Source organism: Cydia pomonella, chromosome 12, assembly GCF_033807575.1.
Source record: "Cydia pomonella isolate Wapato2018A chromosome 12, ilCydPomo1, whole genome shotgun sequence".
Taxonomy (NCBI): domain Eukaryota; kingdom Metazoa; phylum Arthropoda; class Insecta; order Lepidoptera; family Tortricidae; genus Cydia; species Cydia pomonella.
Window position 1 is genome coordinate 10849855 of NC_084714.1, and position 16665 is coordinate 10866519.

The following is a 16665-nucleotide window of genomic DNA, read 5'->3' on the forward strand; positions in this document are numbered from 1 at the left end:
TTAGATCTTATTCAAGGTGATGGTTTTTCGAGCTTGCATAGGGACCCAACTCCAGGGTTCCAGAAAGATCTCAGACATGCAATAAAAAATTCTGTTTGTTTTTGAAACCGAGCATCAAAAGAGCATGGTTGTGCCTATGAATCCACGAGCTCCTATTCTTTACGGACTTCCAAAAATACATAAGGATAATATTCCGGTTCGTCCAGTGGTCCCTTACTTGGGTGCGCCAACTTATAATCTAGCTAAGAGGTTGAATTGTATTATTAGACAGAAGTCTCAGTTCCAGCCGAAATATTGTTTAAAGAATAGCTTGCAGTTAATAGAGAAAATAAAAGATATTAACATACCAGAGAATGCTGTCCTTCTTTCATTAGATGTAGACAGTTTGTTTACGAATGTGCCATATGGGGATACTTTGGATATTCTTAGGGGTCTTTTTGAAAAGCAACGGTTGCATCCAGGGGAGGTAGATGAGTTGATAGATCTAACTGCGATTTGTATGAAACAAAATTATTTCAGATTTGGGGGACAGTATTATTTGCAAAGTGATGGTTTGGCTATGGGTTCTCCGCTGAGTCCTTTAATGGCGGATATTTTTATGGACCATTTTGAGAACCAGCACATTGTAGGCAATAATAATATATTATATTATTTTAGATACGTAGATGATTTGATTATTTGTTGGATGGGGAGCATGGGCCAACTGGATGCTTTTATTGCTGACCTTAATAGTAAGCATCCGAAAATCAAGTTTAAAAAGGAACTGGAGCAAGACAACTCATTGAATTTTCTGGATTTAACAATTTCGAGAGTGAATAATAGGCATCGTTTCCAAATTTACCGTAAGCCTACACATACTGATTCGGTTATCCCGGCTTCTTCGACGCATCCATGGCAGCATAAGTTGGCTGCTTTTCATTGTTATGTGCATCGGATGTTGACTGTGCCTCTTTCTGATGAACACTATCGAGCTGAACTAAATAATATTTATCATTTAGCAGTTTCGAATGGCTATGATAAGTCTGTTGTGGATGGAATCATCAGAAAAAAGCGAAATAGTATAGTCAACAATATGTTGTATGCTGCACGATCCTCTGAGCCGATTAAGAAATACAAAGCGAGCATAACTTATGTTGGCAAATTGTCAGATGCAGTTTACAAAATTTTAAAATCTAACGACATTCCTGTGGCTTTTAGGACAAACAACACTTTGCACTCTAAACTTTGCAATGGGAAAGATAAGATCGAGAAGGGAAAAAAATCTGGAGTTTATAAGCTTACTTGTGATAATTGTAATAAAGTGTATGTGGGGCAAACAGGCCGTAATTTTACTACTAGGTATAAGGAGCATGTTGCGTCATACAGACACAACCATCCAGAAAAGTCAAATTTTGCGAAGCACTTGATAGACAGTGGCCATGCTTTACCTGAGAATCATTCTTTTGATATTTTACATGTTTGCGAGAAAGGATTGCGTTTGAGTGTTCTGGAACAGTTGGAAATAATTAGGTACAACAATAGGGGGATGATTCTTAACGAACATTTGAATGTTGCGTCTTCGCCGTTATTACGAATTTTTCCATCTCACTCACACTTGCACAGTAGGGGGAATGGTCAAGGTATAAATATGGCCGACCGTTCTAGACAGCTCAGTCAGTTGTCGGGTGTCAGACCGTCAACATCTCCAGCATCTCCTGAGGATGCCTCGTAGAGAGGCGAAACACGTGTCGAGTTTTGTACTTTTGGTGGTGGGTTGTTATATTTATTTGCGTATTTATATTTGCGGTGGGAACATTAATTGCATGTAAAAATACGCAAGTAAGTATAACGGGTTAGCACTGATTGACTAACACGTTATTTTCTCGCGGATTAGCAAAGTAATATTTCTTGTTTTAATTAGCATGGATTTCCGCAAAGTAACGCCTGATTCTATTAATTAGTAATTGATGCCTAGACAGCTTATTTATAGACATATTATTATTATTATTATTTTATTTGATACACTAGCAGCTCTTGGAGCTGATGCGTGTATATAGCAGCACTTGTGTTTATTTAGCACTTTTTAATGTCTTTAAATAATATTATAGGTAATAAGTAAATAAATCTCTGAATGTGTCAAGTTGACAACCCTGTCAACCCTGCGATATGCCTGTGAAGATGTGCGCTCACCAGGTGGGTCGTCTATAGCTGTGTATACAGTGAACTCCCGCAGCGGGTTGTCCGGCATCCGAGTAAAGTTTACGAGCGCCCACCTGGTGGGTTCCTGGCAGTGAATGTGTTAATTATTATTTTCATTGTTGACAGGGTTCAAGAATAGTGTGGGAGGGACGATGTGTATACATGTACCTACATTGTATGTATAGATGCATAAACTAGTGTGCTTGCGCCTAAAACCTTGTCAAGCCACTCTTGTTCAGTATTAAATCAGCAATAGCAATATACGGTCGTTTTACTTCCATACATCCCAATCAGTCACCAAAGATTGATGAATACTACAGATCTGTCAAGTTATTAATTGGACAGATCTGTCAAAAAAATCATAGCAATAATTGTTTATTTTAAAAATATATCATCTGCAAAATATTGCAAACCTCAACTAGGTCAGGCTCTTTTATAAGCCATTAATTGGGCTTATTAAAAAAACTCTGAATGTAAAAGAATATAGAAAATAAGGATAATATTTGTAAAATCCATATCCCACCTCATATTCAGCATTTTCATCAGCATTCTCACTGTCCCACTCAGTTTTGGCTCTTTTAGCCTTCTTAGGACTTGATTTTTCTTTTTTAGCTCCTCTCTTCTTCCCTTTCTTTGGAGACAGTTCTTTTTTCTTAGTTGAATTGCCTTTCTAAAATTAAAAAAATACCATTATTATGGGGTTCAATAGGCATAGGGAAAAGTAAACATCAACACAAGTAACATTGGACATGCAATGTTAACTAAAAATGAATGAAGACTGTTGATTTGCTAATCTTTCCAGTTTAATACTAAAATCGCACTGTGACATAACTGGTGGAACCAAAGACTCATTGATTGAATTAGATGTCTATATTGTAAGACAAATTTGTGCTCAGACTTGCTATTACAAAACATATTTCTAACTTGGTTCACAACTTTTTCTTTGCACATGTTATCTTGAAACTCATGCCGCCCAATGTGCAATACATTGTACAAAGTAACACAGACTAGAAATTTTATTCAGAGCTTTACGCCCAGTGAACAATATGCTGTACAAAAAAGTTTATCAGATGTCAGATGTGTGTTTAAAATTTTCCGCTAAATTAGCATTCACCCAGACATTGAGAATGGTCCATTCAGTGGCTACTATTTTTATTTTGTATGACAGATCTTCACAGACAAGTGCATGACACATGTGACATGGGTACATAATCTTGATTTCTGCTTTTGAGAGAGACATAAAAAATATCCTAAATGTTTGTTTTATTTAAATTTACTGTTAGTTTTTTACAAAGGCATATATACCCAGAAAATAAAATCCTGCTTGAGTTCTTCATAAAAAAATTTTATGAAGTGTGTGGGCAGTTAAGACTTCAAAATATTATGGCTTATACATTGCACACTGGGTGTTTAGATGACCTAGCGTTTTTTTTCTTGAGCGGCATGAGGTTAATACTATGATTACAGAGTGAACTTTTTTAAATTGGTTTGTTTACACTTTACCCAGTTTTTATGGAACTATTATTTTTACATTCATAATTTTATCATAATGTCACATTTTAAGGCAAAAGATACCACATTGTTGATTGTAAATATGTAATGAAATCTCTCCTGTTGTGGAGCAAAACTGACATGCCAATAGGGCAAGAAAAATAAAGTGAAAAAACTGCAACATGCACCACTAGAGTGATCACAAGTGCAAGTGAGTCAGCCAGCTTAATGATTTACAACTGTGCGAGCACATTGATTTTGGCCCAATAATAAGTACGAGTTACTTAGTTGATACTAGGTTGATCTATGTAAAATTCTCCAAAATATGAAATAATTATACTCGCAGATGCAGTAATAAGCTAATCTATTTCTATAAAAAAATATTGAAGACCTGATTCCCACAGATCCTGGTGATTTTGGGTTCTTTCAACTCACTAACATATTCAATCCTGATGTTAAAAAAATGTCCCAAAAATTTGTATGAAAATTGTAGTTTCCGCCATGTGAAAATATTTTTCATACTTAAACATGACTGAATGGAATGGACATTTTGGGACATCTTTTTTTATTAGTAGGATGGATGTCAAGTCTGAGTAGAATGATCCCAAGAATGTCCAGATATGTAAGAATCCGTTTTCAATATTTATTATAGATTACGCTCATCTATGGATAAAGTAAGGATGCTGAGCACAAATAATTTTGTGCAATGACCACCTATTCTTATTTCACATTGTATACTTACTTCCTCATGATATTTGCTGATGAGCTCAGGGCAAGAAAGAGTATTTTCTGGTTCCCAAGTGTCACTGTCAGCAGAATAACCCTTCCAGCGAATAAGATAATGCAATTTCCCTTTGATCTTTTTAGAGTCAACCACTTTTTCCACCTTTAATAAAATGACATATTAGGTTACATTACCAGAACATAATTCCACACTAAAGTAAAACGTCTAATTCAATTTAATCCGAATAAATCTTATGTTAGTGAGCACCCAAGTACCTCGTATTCTTCTTCGGCATTATTGTCCTCTTTCTCAGATTTTCTTTTCTTGCCTTTGCTTTTAGCAGACTTTCCCTTTTTCCCATCTTCTTTTTCTTCGGATTCGCTTCTGGGTTCAGCGTCAGACTCGCTAAGTTTATCATTTTGATCAGAGTGTTGTGTATCAGACCGATCATCATTTATTACCGACCCGTTGGCAGATGAAATGCCATCATCGTCCGCACGGCTTTTCGATACTTTACGCATGGTAAATTTCTTGAAATAAACAATTATGGATATGAAATTCAAGTGATTAACAAACACTAAAGAGCAACACGAAGTTTCAGTGAAATTCGAACGCCGAAAATATACGTCGAATACGCAATAGGAGGGAAATGAAAACTTGGCTTGGCTTGCTTTTTTAACTTTTTAATTTCATGTTCAAATTCTAGTTTTTTTAGTCTCAATGGTTTAAGGATAGTCTACACGGTCGTGGGGGTTCATAATTTAATAACAGTAGCAACCTAGCAACACAAGAGCACTGACAATTGACATATCATTGTCTGTGGTTAACCTACAATTTACATCAATTACATCTGACGGTGAGTCAGTGAGACTGACGGAGATGAGACTTGAGAGTTGCAGAAATAGAAACTAAAAGAGATTTATTCAAATTCTGAGCCATGACAAGTAGAAGTAGTAATTATAAAAATTCCCGAATGAATTACAATTTTCAAAATGAATCTTTCGAAAGTAAAGGTAATAAACCTACCCGAGAAGCATCATCTATTTTGGAAGTTCTCGTTTTAATGATAGTGCACATTTGCAAGAAGGTACTGTTCTTCGACACCAATTTAAAAATAGCAGTTTATTTAGGAGCTCTTTTCTTGATTTCACTTATGGCGGACAGTCTAACGTTTCCGAAAACATATTTCTCGAGGAGTGATAATATATTCAACCAATATTTCGTTAAAATTGGATGGTTTTGGACATTATTTATGACGGTGCCCTACGTTCTGTTGACATCCTACACCACTTGTTGTGGAAATAGAAGACTCATAGCTACGGCACACTTATCGAGATTGGCGATTGCAACATTTTTTTGGTACACATGGACAATGATCTTTAATGTTATTGAAACCAAATATGGACGTTGCAATATGAAGAATGTAGACAACAAAGTAATATGTTTAAAAAACGGGGGCTTTTGGAATGGATTTGATATATCTGGTCATTGTTTCATTCTTATATATTCAAGTTTAGTGATGATAGAAGAGGCCAGGGCTATAAATGGATGGGAAAGAATAAAAGATTACATCAGAGATGAGAAACATGCACGAAGTATAGATGATAAATCTGTAAGCATGAATCCTCTAAGAAAAATTTCAGCTGAGGAATTAGAGGTTGTAAAAACATCCTATGAAAAATGGACACCCTATGTGAGAGGATTTTTAATTGCAACAACTTTGCTTCAAATACTGTGGGATGTAATGCTTGTATCTACAATTCTTTATTACCATATAATGGTGGAAAAATTCATCAGTGGTGTAATAGCTATATTTACATGGTTTGTGACCTATAGAGTTTGGTATACAATACCAAATGTTCTTCCTAATTTACCAGGAGATGGCACATTTAAGTATAACAAAACAAAATTGACATCAACTCCTACATTCAGAAAAAGAAGCATTACAAATGGTAAACATTTCATGGGCATGCCTATCAACCGACAGGATACCACAGAGGCTGCATCAGAGGAAAAAAAATAAACTAAGGTAGCTGAGGTAATAAGGATAAGCCAGGCAAACATGCATTTTCTGGGGTTTAAAGTAATTAATAATCTGTACATATATCAAGGGTACTTGGATTAAAGTTTAAAATCTTGTTATTAGTAAATTAGGTGAAGTGGGTGCAGGGTGGGTAAGATAAGAAACAACTTTATTAAGAAAGTTACCTAACTTTAAATTTGCACAATTTCTATATTAAATCAAAGGAGATTTTAGTTTGACAACTATTTATTGATTTTAAATTAATATTTAAGAAATAAAAGTTCTTATACAAACTACTAATACTGTTTCTTTTATATAGTATCAATATTCTTACAATTTTCGTTAGTAACAATCATTTACTAATGAAGAAGTTTTCTGATAACATATAATACTGCAATGACAATGCCAAGTGATGCTGCTCCAGCGGCACCAACATATGCTGGGGGTTGGGAAGTAATAATCATCTTTATATGGAACGGCAAAGTCGGCACAGTCTTCTTAAATGATTCTCTTTGTTGGACACGATGATAATAATTCTCTATTAGGGGGCGTTTGCCTTGAGCCCAGAATCTGCCTTCAAGACCTAGTTCCCACAAACGATGCAAAAGTATTGCCAAATCAACATCAGCTATGCTGAAGTATTCACAGCACAACCAAGTGTCTAAAAATAGAAAAAAAAGATATACAATACATGTCCATTTGTCTTGATTCTAAATAATTGTATGCAAATTACCTTCATTTTGTTCTTTCAACTGTTCCTCAACCTGAGCTAAGACATGGTCAACTATGTTTAATACTTTTAAATATTCTTCTTCACTAGTAAGTATTTCATGTTTTCTGTCCTGAATTTCTGCTTTGTACAGCAGAATGCCTCTTGCTTTTGGATTTTCTTCAGCTAATTTTCTTAGGTTTTTGGAACTGCCTAAGTCCCCACCTGCAAAAATGTGAGTGTTATAAATATTAGTATTACACATTTTAACTGAAGAAAAAAGTAAAAAAAAAAAACATTTAATTTTCGTACTAATTGTTACTCACATTTTAGGACTTCTCTGACAGGCAAAATAAAAGGCAACTTAGGCCTGCCACATAACTGAGGGTGAAAGAAGGAACCCACAGTAATAACACCTGCTGGTAGTGCGTCAATCAGGTCACGAAATTTGTTTATGTCATTTAAAACCTTTTTATCCGTTGACACATTAATTAGTGGAGGAAGTTCTAAAATAAAACCAAATATTTAATTAGAAGCCTATCTTATCAATTGCTGCAATTATTCAGGCGCATCGAGAACTAGTAGGTACACTTAGTCTGCCGGCTTTAAATTCTAAAGATACACATACATATCTTCACTTACTAAATAGTAGCAAACACGGCGCGTAAAGGGAGTTATTTAATATAAAAAATTGGGAAGCACTTTTAAAAATGTTAATATTTTCAAATCACATACTAGGATCTAAATAGTCCTCCAAGTAATCAAGGATTCTTGTTGAATCTGGGATGATGTCATTATTTACTTTAAGTACAGGAATTTCTCCTCGTGGATTAATATCAAGAAACCAGGAAGAATATTGTTCTCCTTTAGTAATATCAAGCAGTAGTGGTTCAAATTCCACATTTTTTTCGTATAATGCCATTAACACCTGTAAAAAAACAAATGGGTAAAATAATGTATTACATACCTAACTATAATCTAGTATCTTTATACATAAGCGTTTGCGTCAGATACGGTACTGATTTTTGTTTTTTGCAGACTTGTTTATGATGTTACCCCAATGAATGATCGAAGTTTGAGACCTCGAGCGCCAAACGCAACTTTGTCAAAAATCGATAAACCCGTCTAAATTTAGTTTTTCGATAATAGTTTCCAAATTTATAATATTTTCGAACTTTTATTCTAGACTGAGTATATGCAGTTTTGTCTCAGGCGAACCCGTTTGGCACGATTGTTCCCAAGCTCGAACAAAGCTGGGGGCCTACAGCGAAAACCGAAATTCGCAAATTGCGGGGATCTTTCTCTTTTACTCTCATTAAGACGTAATTAGTGACAGAAAAATACCCGCAATTGACGAACTTCGATTTTCGGGGTTGTAGCCCAGATTTGGCCCGGTAGCCACGAGATCGTATCGTGCCTACGAGGGAAAGGGTCGGCTCTCCTGGCTTTTGCCATAATTAAATTTCTATGGAAATCGTCAGTGACATGCACTACATATTTTTACAATAAGGAATAAATGAGCTAAATTGTCCAATTTTTATTTACTTAGTACAAATCGCCACACTGATTGTAAAGGCCAAAATTGTCACAAATAAAATACATATACATAATTTTCATTTATTGTGCAAAAATCAGTTTATTTTTGGATGATAAGGTATGATTCCTCGTACCTAAATTATACGAAAATGATACAACGTGTTTCTTTAGTCACCTGCAATAATTTATGGGGTGATTATATGTCATACTAGGCAACTTTTACTATGGGACCAACCTCGATATCGTGAAAAAAATTGGCTATTTCATACATTTTGGCTGTCTGACCTTGTTGTATGAGAGAGTAATTTAATTCGCGATTTTGAGGTTTGTCCCATTATAAAAATTGCTCAGTATGACCTATATATTCACCCCATAATTATTTGCAGGTAACTAAATAAACATCCTGTATATAACTTGCCCTAGTTGTTAAGAGCAAGAAGAAATATAGCATAAATTGGACCGGGTGAGCCTCTTTTCCCCCCTTTTTTGGGGCATAGGCGCGGTACGATCTCATGGCTACAGGGCCAATCAGGGTGAAATCCGGATTTCGCAAATTGCGCGGACCGATCTCTCTCTTTTACTCTCACTAAGACGTAATTAGATTGACAGAGCGAAATGCCCGCAAGTGACGAACTTCGATTTTCGCGGTTATAGGCCAGTTTTGTTAGACCTAAGGAACAAACGTGCCAAGCGGCACCGCCTGGGACAAAAGTGCATACTCACTGCATTTACTTACCCTACTGATTAAAAAAACAGAAATGTTCGCGGTGTTTTCGATTTTTTACAAAGTTGGATTTGGCGCTCGAGCTCACAAACTTGGATTATTCATTGAGCCAACATCATAAACAAGTCTGCAAAAAATAATCAGAACTACCTATCGGATTTGACGCAAATGAACCCCATTACAAAAGGCGACTAAGTTACTGGATTAATAAAAAAGATAGTAGGTAAACATTTTAAATTGTAATTCTAGACAGATAATCTTGATTTATTTATAATATCATAGTTATTTCGAGGTCATTTCATGATAAGATATAATCTAAAGAGAAGAGATGATTCACGAATTCTTACCTTTTGAGAATAAAAGCTGTAGTAATTACAGTATAGGAAGATATTGGTTCCACTATTAACGGATTTCGCACTTCCTTTCGGTAATGGTAATTTTTCAAGATACTTTTGAACATAATGCATGATTATAGAAATCTATTTATTGTTTAGACGCACCAGGCAGCTCCAACTTATTTACCTACAAAGAGTAATAAAAAGTTAAGAAACCCATGACATAAGTATTAAGTTTTGTTAGGCGGCTTTTTCAGATCAAATAAGAAAGACCAACCTACAGAAACTAAAATCAGGTGACATTCGACCATAACCAATATTAATTTTTTTTAGAATACAATTTTTATTCTTATCGTCTAAGCGCCAATAATATCCACACTTTCCGATAACGCGCCCGAAATCAGTCCCGATGACATCGTTAACAATCTTCTTCTTCTTTGTTAAGGCTCTACAGCCTACATATCACTGCGACCATTCCTGATCTATTGTGATCGCCACTTACTACAACTCTCGATGCAAACCTACAACTGCAAACAGCTGCAGGATCCTCTTGATCTCGAGAGACCTTAACTCCTCCGGACGTAATATGTGTCTGCCCAGGATTGACTCACGAGTGCGCATTAGGCAAGGGCACTCTGCGAGGTTGTGCAAAGGCGTCTCCTCTGCCTCCATGCAGAGTCTGCACCGCCCCATGTCACGTTTCCCCATAGTGAGCATGTGCTTATTTAGGCCGCAGTGCCCAGTAAGCACCCTTACCAAGTTGCGCAGTTGGTTCCTAGACAGCGCTAAGGCATTCGAGGCCGCCTTTTTGCTGAAGGCCTTGATAAGCGCCTTGGAATGATTCAAGCATGTAGTTTCTCTCCAGAGCTGAATGGTTTTGTAGTGACAGTAGGTCTTTAGGGTGAGCCGCTTTAGGCTTTTGGGGATCCACAAAAAGGCTCAGGACTGAAGTTCTTCCCCTTAGCCCCTGCTCGCGCGAGTTCGTCGGTCTTTTCGATTCCTGCGATACCCGCATGCCCCGGGACCCAACGTAGAACAACCTTGTTCCTGGCTCCAAGGTTGTTCAGTAGCTGCCTGCAGTTCTCGACTAGCCTTGATGTAGTAACATCAGAGGTTAGGGCCAAGAGTGCCGCCTGGCTATCCGAATGGATATAGATCGTATTTTTGCCGTTGTTGCATTGCAGGTTCATCGACGCACATTCTAGAATGGCGTATACCTCTGCCTGGAATATAGAGCAGTAACGTCCTAGGTTTAAGCTAATGCCCTTCCTAGGCGCCTCGCCATACACTCCGCAGCCTACTTCAGATCCGGATTTGGAGCCATCAGTGTACCACCTCAGGCTTCCTTCTTTCCACTTGATTTGACTGTTTGACCAGTCCTCCCTTTTGGGGAGTTCCACTGAGTAAAGTTTGTGTGGACTATATTTGGGTGCCATCGTGTCGGACGGCATCCCAAGAACAGGAATATCGTGTACTGATTCCTTAAGCAGTCTCAGAGTTTGCGATAACCATTTACCTCTCCTCGCGCCCGCTATTCTAAGCATACTATATTTCGCCTCCAATTCCAAATACAGGTGAAGGGGCGGTAGATTTAGTATGGCCTCTAGGGCTGCCGTCGGGGAGGATGACATATTTTATTTTTACTTAAAAAGATAAATAAAATTAGACAACAAAACATGTTCAATGTTTGATAAACTAAAAATTGTTAAATTTTTTTAAACCAAGTGAAACATTTTGGTCTAATGAATGTTATTTAATTATTGTTAGGGAAATGGTAATTTGTTAAATTGAAATCTGTCAAATAAGTATATAGGGAAAATTTGATTGAAAAATGTACAGTTGGAAAAAATTGTTTGGGAAATGAAATTTGTTTGAAAACCGACTCGTGAGCGAATCGCGGCGCGAAGCGATCGCGAGTGTGGAGTCTTGCAAGTTCGCGCTTCGCGTCAACTTTGACGCGGGCCAAATACCGACAAAAAACGGGGAATAAGGCGCGAAGGGGTGAACAATCTGCGAAATCGACGCGAGGGCCCTCCACACTCGCGTTCGCGGCTTCGCGCCTCGATTCGCGCAAGAGTGTGGAGGGCCCTTTAGGTAATGAATGACAACAATAACAAACATTTATTAAGTTACATATAGGCATGTCAAGTCATCCGAGGCTTTGAATTTCGATCGGCGGCGAGAGTCCCGTGGCCAGTACTCACAGTTAGGTCTAATATCACAAGATGAACCTAATGATGAACTTCGAAGATGTGCGAGGGCACTCGTTATTGGTTTGTGATAAGCACATGTTGCGTAGATTTTTTAGAAACCTCTTGGTGAGCAGTTAGGTCTCGAGTAACGAGATGGACCTGATGATGAACTTCGAAGAAGTGCGAGAGAACTCGGTGTTTGTTTGTGCCAGGCATTTGTTGTGTGGTCTTTTTAGAATCCTCTTGGTGAGCAGTTAGGTCTCGGGTAACGACATGGACCTCATGATGAACTTCGAAGAAGTGCGAGGGAACTCGGTGTTGGTTTGTGCTAGGCATATGTTGAGTGGTCTTTTTAGAATCCTCTTGGTGAGCGGTTAGGTCTCGGGTCACGAAATCGACCTGATGATGAACTCCAAACAAGTGCCAGGGAACTTGGTGTTGCTTTGTGATAGGCATATGTTGTATGGACTTTTTAGAATCCTCTTGGTGAGCAGTTAGATCTCGGGTCACGAGATAGATCTGATGATGGTCTTCGAAGAATTGCAAGGGAACTCGGTGTTGGTTTGCGATTGGCATATGTTGTGTAGCCTTTTTAGAATCCTCTTGGTGAGCAGTTAGGTCTTTGGTCACGAGATTGACTTGATGATGATCTTCGAAGAAGTGCGAGGGAACTTGGTGTTGGTTTGTGACAGGCATATGTTGTGTGGCCTTTTTAGAATCCTCTTGGTGAGTAGTTAGGTCTCGGGTTGGTTTGTGATAGGCATATGTTGTGTGGCCTTTTTAGAATCCTGTCGGTGATCAGTTAGGTCTCGGATTGATTTTTGATAGCTATATGTTGTGTGGAAATTATACTTTTGAATATTGATTACACGTTAAAAAACTGATTTATTGTTTTATTTTTATAATAAAATGTATAATCATGATTTTCACCATAACAGCAATAATTAGCGTCAGAAATAAAAATAAACGTAAAATATAGTATATTTTTGTCAAAAAATATATTTACCACTCCTTTTTGGCGCATTTAGAAATGTTTGGTCAGTAAGTGCTAGACAATGAAGTTATCAAATATATAAGAAACACGTCATACTTTGCGAGAGTACTATCTATAGTTTAAATATTTATTTTTTATCCTGTTTGGAGTTACCCCGAAGCACCTTATTATTTTAACGCTTTTACCAAGCACATACATACTGTGTAAATCTCATGAATGTAAATTTCACTACCAAATGAATACTCGATGTTGTATTCAATTTCATACATATTTTCTGGGACTCTTATTATTTTATGTTTAATATGTTATCCCATTAATATGCAAAATATTTTTTTAGATATAATTTTAAAGTACTTAATGAAAGATACGTAAATAGCTCGGCTCCGTTATGTCCCTTTCTTTAGTTACATAGGTAAACAATACTCTAGGCATTATACAGCGGTATCGATATACGGGACAAAAACTGGACAGGTACAAATACGGGACACGACCCTTCAATACGGTGACAGTCCCGTATATACAGGACGTATGGCAACCCAACGTATACATAAATAGTTCGATAAACCGTTTCAGTATTAAAATATGATTTATAAAATGTTTATAAACGTAAGTCTGAAATGTTTAAGGAATTTGGATTTCAATTTTGGCAATTATTTATTATGTAATAGCTCTCATTCCAACAATTTAATCATGCCGAAATAAAGACACATATATTTAGATAAACTTACTTTTAAGCACGTAACACGTAATAAGAATTGTGTAAAACTGGTTCACATCGTGGCGACATCATAGTCAGCCTAATGAGTTTGACAATTATCGTCTCGTATTTTTACCGTAAAATTGAATGATTGTGGTTCATCTTAGAAAAAATATACCACAATCAGCAAAACTTTCACTTCTACAAGCTGTCACATAACATTTTTACCCATTTTGAAAATATCTCCAAAATATGTCATCAAGTTGGGGATACCAATTAATGTTAATAGTTTCTACAATGTCTACCATATTAAAATTAATGATTTTTTGTTGTGCACATGCTTGATTTAATCAGTTAATAATATTGACATCATGATTATTTAGATAGAGATAGAGAGATAGAGATCTTTATTTGCATACTTAACTTAATTTACAAATTACTGAAAAGATATCAGAACCGAACTCTGGGCTATAACCGCGAAAATCGAAGTTCGTCAATTGCGGGCATTTTTCTCTGTCACTCTTACTACGTCTTAGTGAGATTAAAAGATAAAGATCACCGCAATATGCGAATTTCGGTTTCCGCGGTAGGCCCCATGAATATAGCACTAAAATTGTATAAGAAGGTTTTTAATTTCAGTAGTATATTGATATATAATGAATACTACCAGAATGGTATGTTTTTAACATTGGCAACATGTGTAAGTGAGACACTGCGCCCCACCTTTGCTATCTCAAGTGAACCGTTTTCTCTAGTCTGGTAACAACACCTTTCTAGCTCTATGATAAGGTTCAAATTTGTATGACAAAAAAAAGAGCGTGCTCCGCTTTATAGATCAAGAGTAAAGGCAAATGAGGCAATGTGACGCCAACTTTTTACTTGCTTCTATAAATTATCTGTATTTTTGCCTCATACTTGGGTGTTTATGGTTATTAGCAGAATGAGGTGGTGGGTGGTGTTTTTATGGATTTATTTCTTTGGTAAACATAGTTATTGTGCTTAATTATCAAAATATAATACCACTCCAACATTCTATTCTGTTTGTTTAGACAAATTCAAGCTTATTCTTCTCGTAATATGTCAACGTAAACTCTCAATTTAATGTTACATGATCTTAGCTTGTGATACAGTAACTGAAAATGGAGGCATCCAATAACACAGACGCCGTGAATCTTGGCGTTGGTGAAGTCGAGGCAGAAATAGGAGAGGAACTGAAACAGCTCGAGGAAGGAAAAGATTATGATACACGCAGCGAAGTATCCAGCTCATCTTCAAGTGATTCAAGCTCTCCAAGCATAAGTACCGCCAGTTCTAAGTCAAAAGAAAGACGCGCAAATCGTAAACGTACAAAGTCTGAAAGCCATTCTCCAATACAAACTAAAAGGACACGCATTACAGCCGCCAATAATAAAACAAAGACCTATGATTACATGACAAAACTGAATTATTTATTCAGAGATACAAGATTCTTTTTAATTAAGTCCAATAATGCTGAAAATATTACACTGTCCAAAGCTAAAGGTGTGTGGTCAACTTTGCCACAAAATGAAGCAAATTTAAACCAGGCTTATAGAGAGTCAAGAAATGTACTATTAATATTTTCAGTGAAGGAAAGTGGTAAGTTTGCAGGATTTGCGCGTCTGAGCAGCGAGTCGAGAAGAGATGTGCCGCCCATATCCTGGGTACTGCCTCCGGGATTATCTGCTAAAGTACTGGATGGTGTATTTAAAGTTGACTGGATCTGTCGCAAGGAGCTGCCATTCAGTAGCACTCTGCATTTGTACAACCCCTGGAATGAAGGTAAACCTGTAAAAATTGGACGAGATGGTCAAGAAATTGAGCCAAAAGTTGCTGAAGAATTATGCAGATTATTTCCAGAAGATGAAGGTATTGAAATGACACCAATACTCCGGAAGTCTAAAGAAGCATCTAAAAAAGCTTACTTAAAGAGTGGTGGTAATTATAGAACATATAGAGCCCCACTGTTGACAAGAGGTTCTAATTTTAGAGCAAGGCTGAACACCTCATCTAGGAGCAGGCGTAAAATTTTTATGCCGCCTAGGAACAGACTATCATCTGGGTCATATAAGAGAAGGTCTCCATCACCATACATGCGCGATAGGCTGCCCCTGTGGTTTACACGTGGTCGGGACAGTTACAGCAGCAGTAGTTCAGCAGCAGCAGAGGCATATGTAGCTGAGTATATGCGATCCATGCATCATCAGCTCCCACCATTGCCATATGTGCCTCCTCCAGGATTCAGTGGCGCACTTGCCTCATATGATGGCCTGCCTCCGCCACCCCCGCCACCTCCGCCACGCTACTATGACGCTCCGTTGGCCGATTATCCTCGATCTGTGCTAGTGTATGATAAGAGGTCCTATGAACGTTCAGTGGATGAGTTTCTGTGGCGCACGTCAGACCGTTCGCGCGGCCGTAGCCGCGACCGTGACTCCCACAGATCATACCGTGACCGACGGTAAAGCCTGTATCACCACCGATGTATTAAATAATTAATTATCACTAATAAATAAAAATTGTGTTTGAACTTTGAACTTTATTGGCTTGAAAATATAAAATTGGTGTGTGTGATGAACCTTATGGCGGGACAATGGTTACAGTTTGGACTATTTTGAATTTATTTAGTCCGTGTTTTAATGGGACATTCAAGTTGCAAGAGCAGGCAAATGGAGAAGATCTAAAAAATGAGGAAAATTGAACAAAAAACATTGTTTTGATCTAGTGGTTAAGAATTTAAACTCCAACCTTGATATGAGTGTAATTGGTGATTTACAAGGGTGAAATGTTGATAGGTACTTTACCCTTATTTATTATGTATGCGTGGTTTTTGCTTAAAGCCCCTTATTTCTCAGTTTTCTCACTCTTGTGTTTTGCTAGGATGTTACAATCATTTTTCAGCACAATACTGCTTTCAAAATATAAATGTGGTCGGATAGTTAACCATTGACATACAGTCAAGGATGGGCCTTACGGGCACTAGGAATGGTGCTAGTGTTTTACTGTGTTACTCACGAATTCGAGCCAACCGTGCAACGCAACTA

General features: G+C 37.3%; 4 protein-coding genes across 4 annotated transcripts in view; 2 read left to right on the forward strand and 2 right to left on the reverse strand.

Moving 5' to 3' along the window:
* The window catches only part of LOC133523523 (chromobox protein homolog 1-like), a 23541-nt gene extending 18285 nt beyond the window's left edge, over positions 1–5256 (reverse strand). Inside the window, exons 1-3 of the mRNA XM_061859167.1 lie at positions 4669–5256; positions 4412–4555; positions 2702–2848 (exon numbers count right to left, since the gene is read on the reverse strand). Of these exons, the coding sequence (XP_061715151.1) occupies positions 2702–2848; positions 4412–4555; positions 4669–4914 (537 nt within the window). The 5' untranslated portion in view covers positions 4915–5256. The remainder of the gene's footprint in view (positions 1–2701; positions 2849–4411; positions 4556–4668) is intronic.
* Positions 5255–6712, forward strand: LOC133523520 (acyl-coenzyme A diphosphatase FITM2). Its single transcript, XM_061859165.1, has one exon. It carries the CDS (start codon positions 5331–5333, stop codon positions 6414–6416), a length of 1086 nt encoding a protein of 361 aa, XP_061715149.1. The 5' UTR covers positions 5255–5330; the 3' UTR covers positions 6417–6712.
* Positions 6645–9972, reverse strand: LOC133523521 (ganglioside-induced differentiation-associated protein 1). Its single transcript, XM_061859166.1, has 5 exons — positions 9733–9972; positions 7861–8053; positions 7452–7631; positions 7150–7350; positions 6645–7077 (listed from the first exon to the last, which is right to left on the reverse strand). The coding sequence occupies exons 1-5, from the start codon at positions 9850–9852 to the stop codon at positions 6776–6778; spliced, it is 996 nt and encodes a 331-aa protein (XP_061715150.1). The 5' UTR covers positions 9853–9972; the 3' UTR covers positions 6645–6775.
* Positions 9973–14509: 4537 nt separating this feature from the next.
* LOC133523524 (YTH domain-containing protein 1) lies at positions 14510–16151 on the forward strand. Its single transcript, XM_061859168.1, has one exon. The coding sequence runs from the start codon at positions 14743–14745 to the stop codon at positions 16084–16086; it is 1344 nt and encodes a 447-aa protein (XP_061715152.1). The 5' UTR covers positions 14510–14742; the 3' UTR covers positions 16087–16151.
* The last annotated feature ends 514 nt before the right edge of the window (positions 16152–16665 follow it).

What these genes read in the sequence shown, in the direction of transcription:
- LOC133523520 (XM_061859165.1), top strand. Translation starts at nt 5,331, where the DNA reads ATGACAAGTAGAAGTAGTAATTATAAAAATTCCCGAATGAATTACAAT.
- LOC133523521 (XM_061859166.1), bottom strand. Translation starts at nt 9,852, where the DNA reads ATGCATTATGTTCAAAAGTATCTTGAAAAATTACCATTACCGAAAGGA. An exon ending in GGAGGACTATTTAGATCCTA is followed by an intron (nt 7,632 to 7,860) that starts GTATGTGATTTG and finishes GTTTTATTTTAG; the next exon opens with AACTTCCTCCACTAATTAAT. An exon ending in TGTCAGAGAAGTCCTAAAAT is followed by an intron (nt 7,351 to 7,451) that starts GTGAGTAACAAT and finishes ACATTTTTGCAG; the next exon opens with GTGGGGACTTAGGCAGTTCC.
- LOC133523524 (XM_061859168.1), top strand. Translation starts at nt 14,743, where the DNA reads ATGGAGGCATCCAATAACACAGACGCCGTGAATCTTGGCGTTGGTGAA.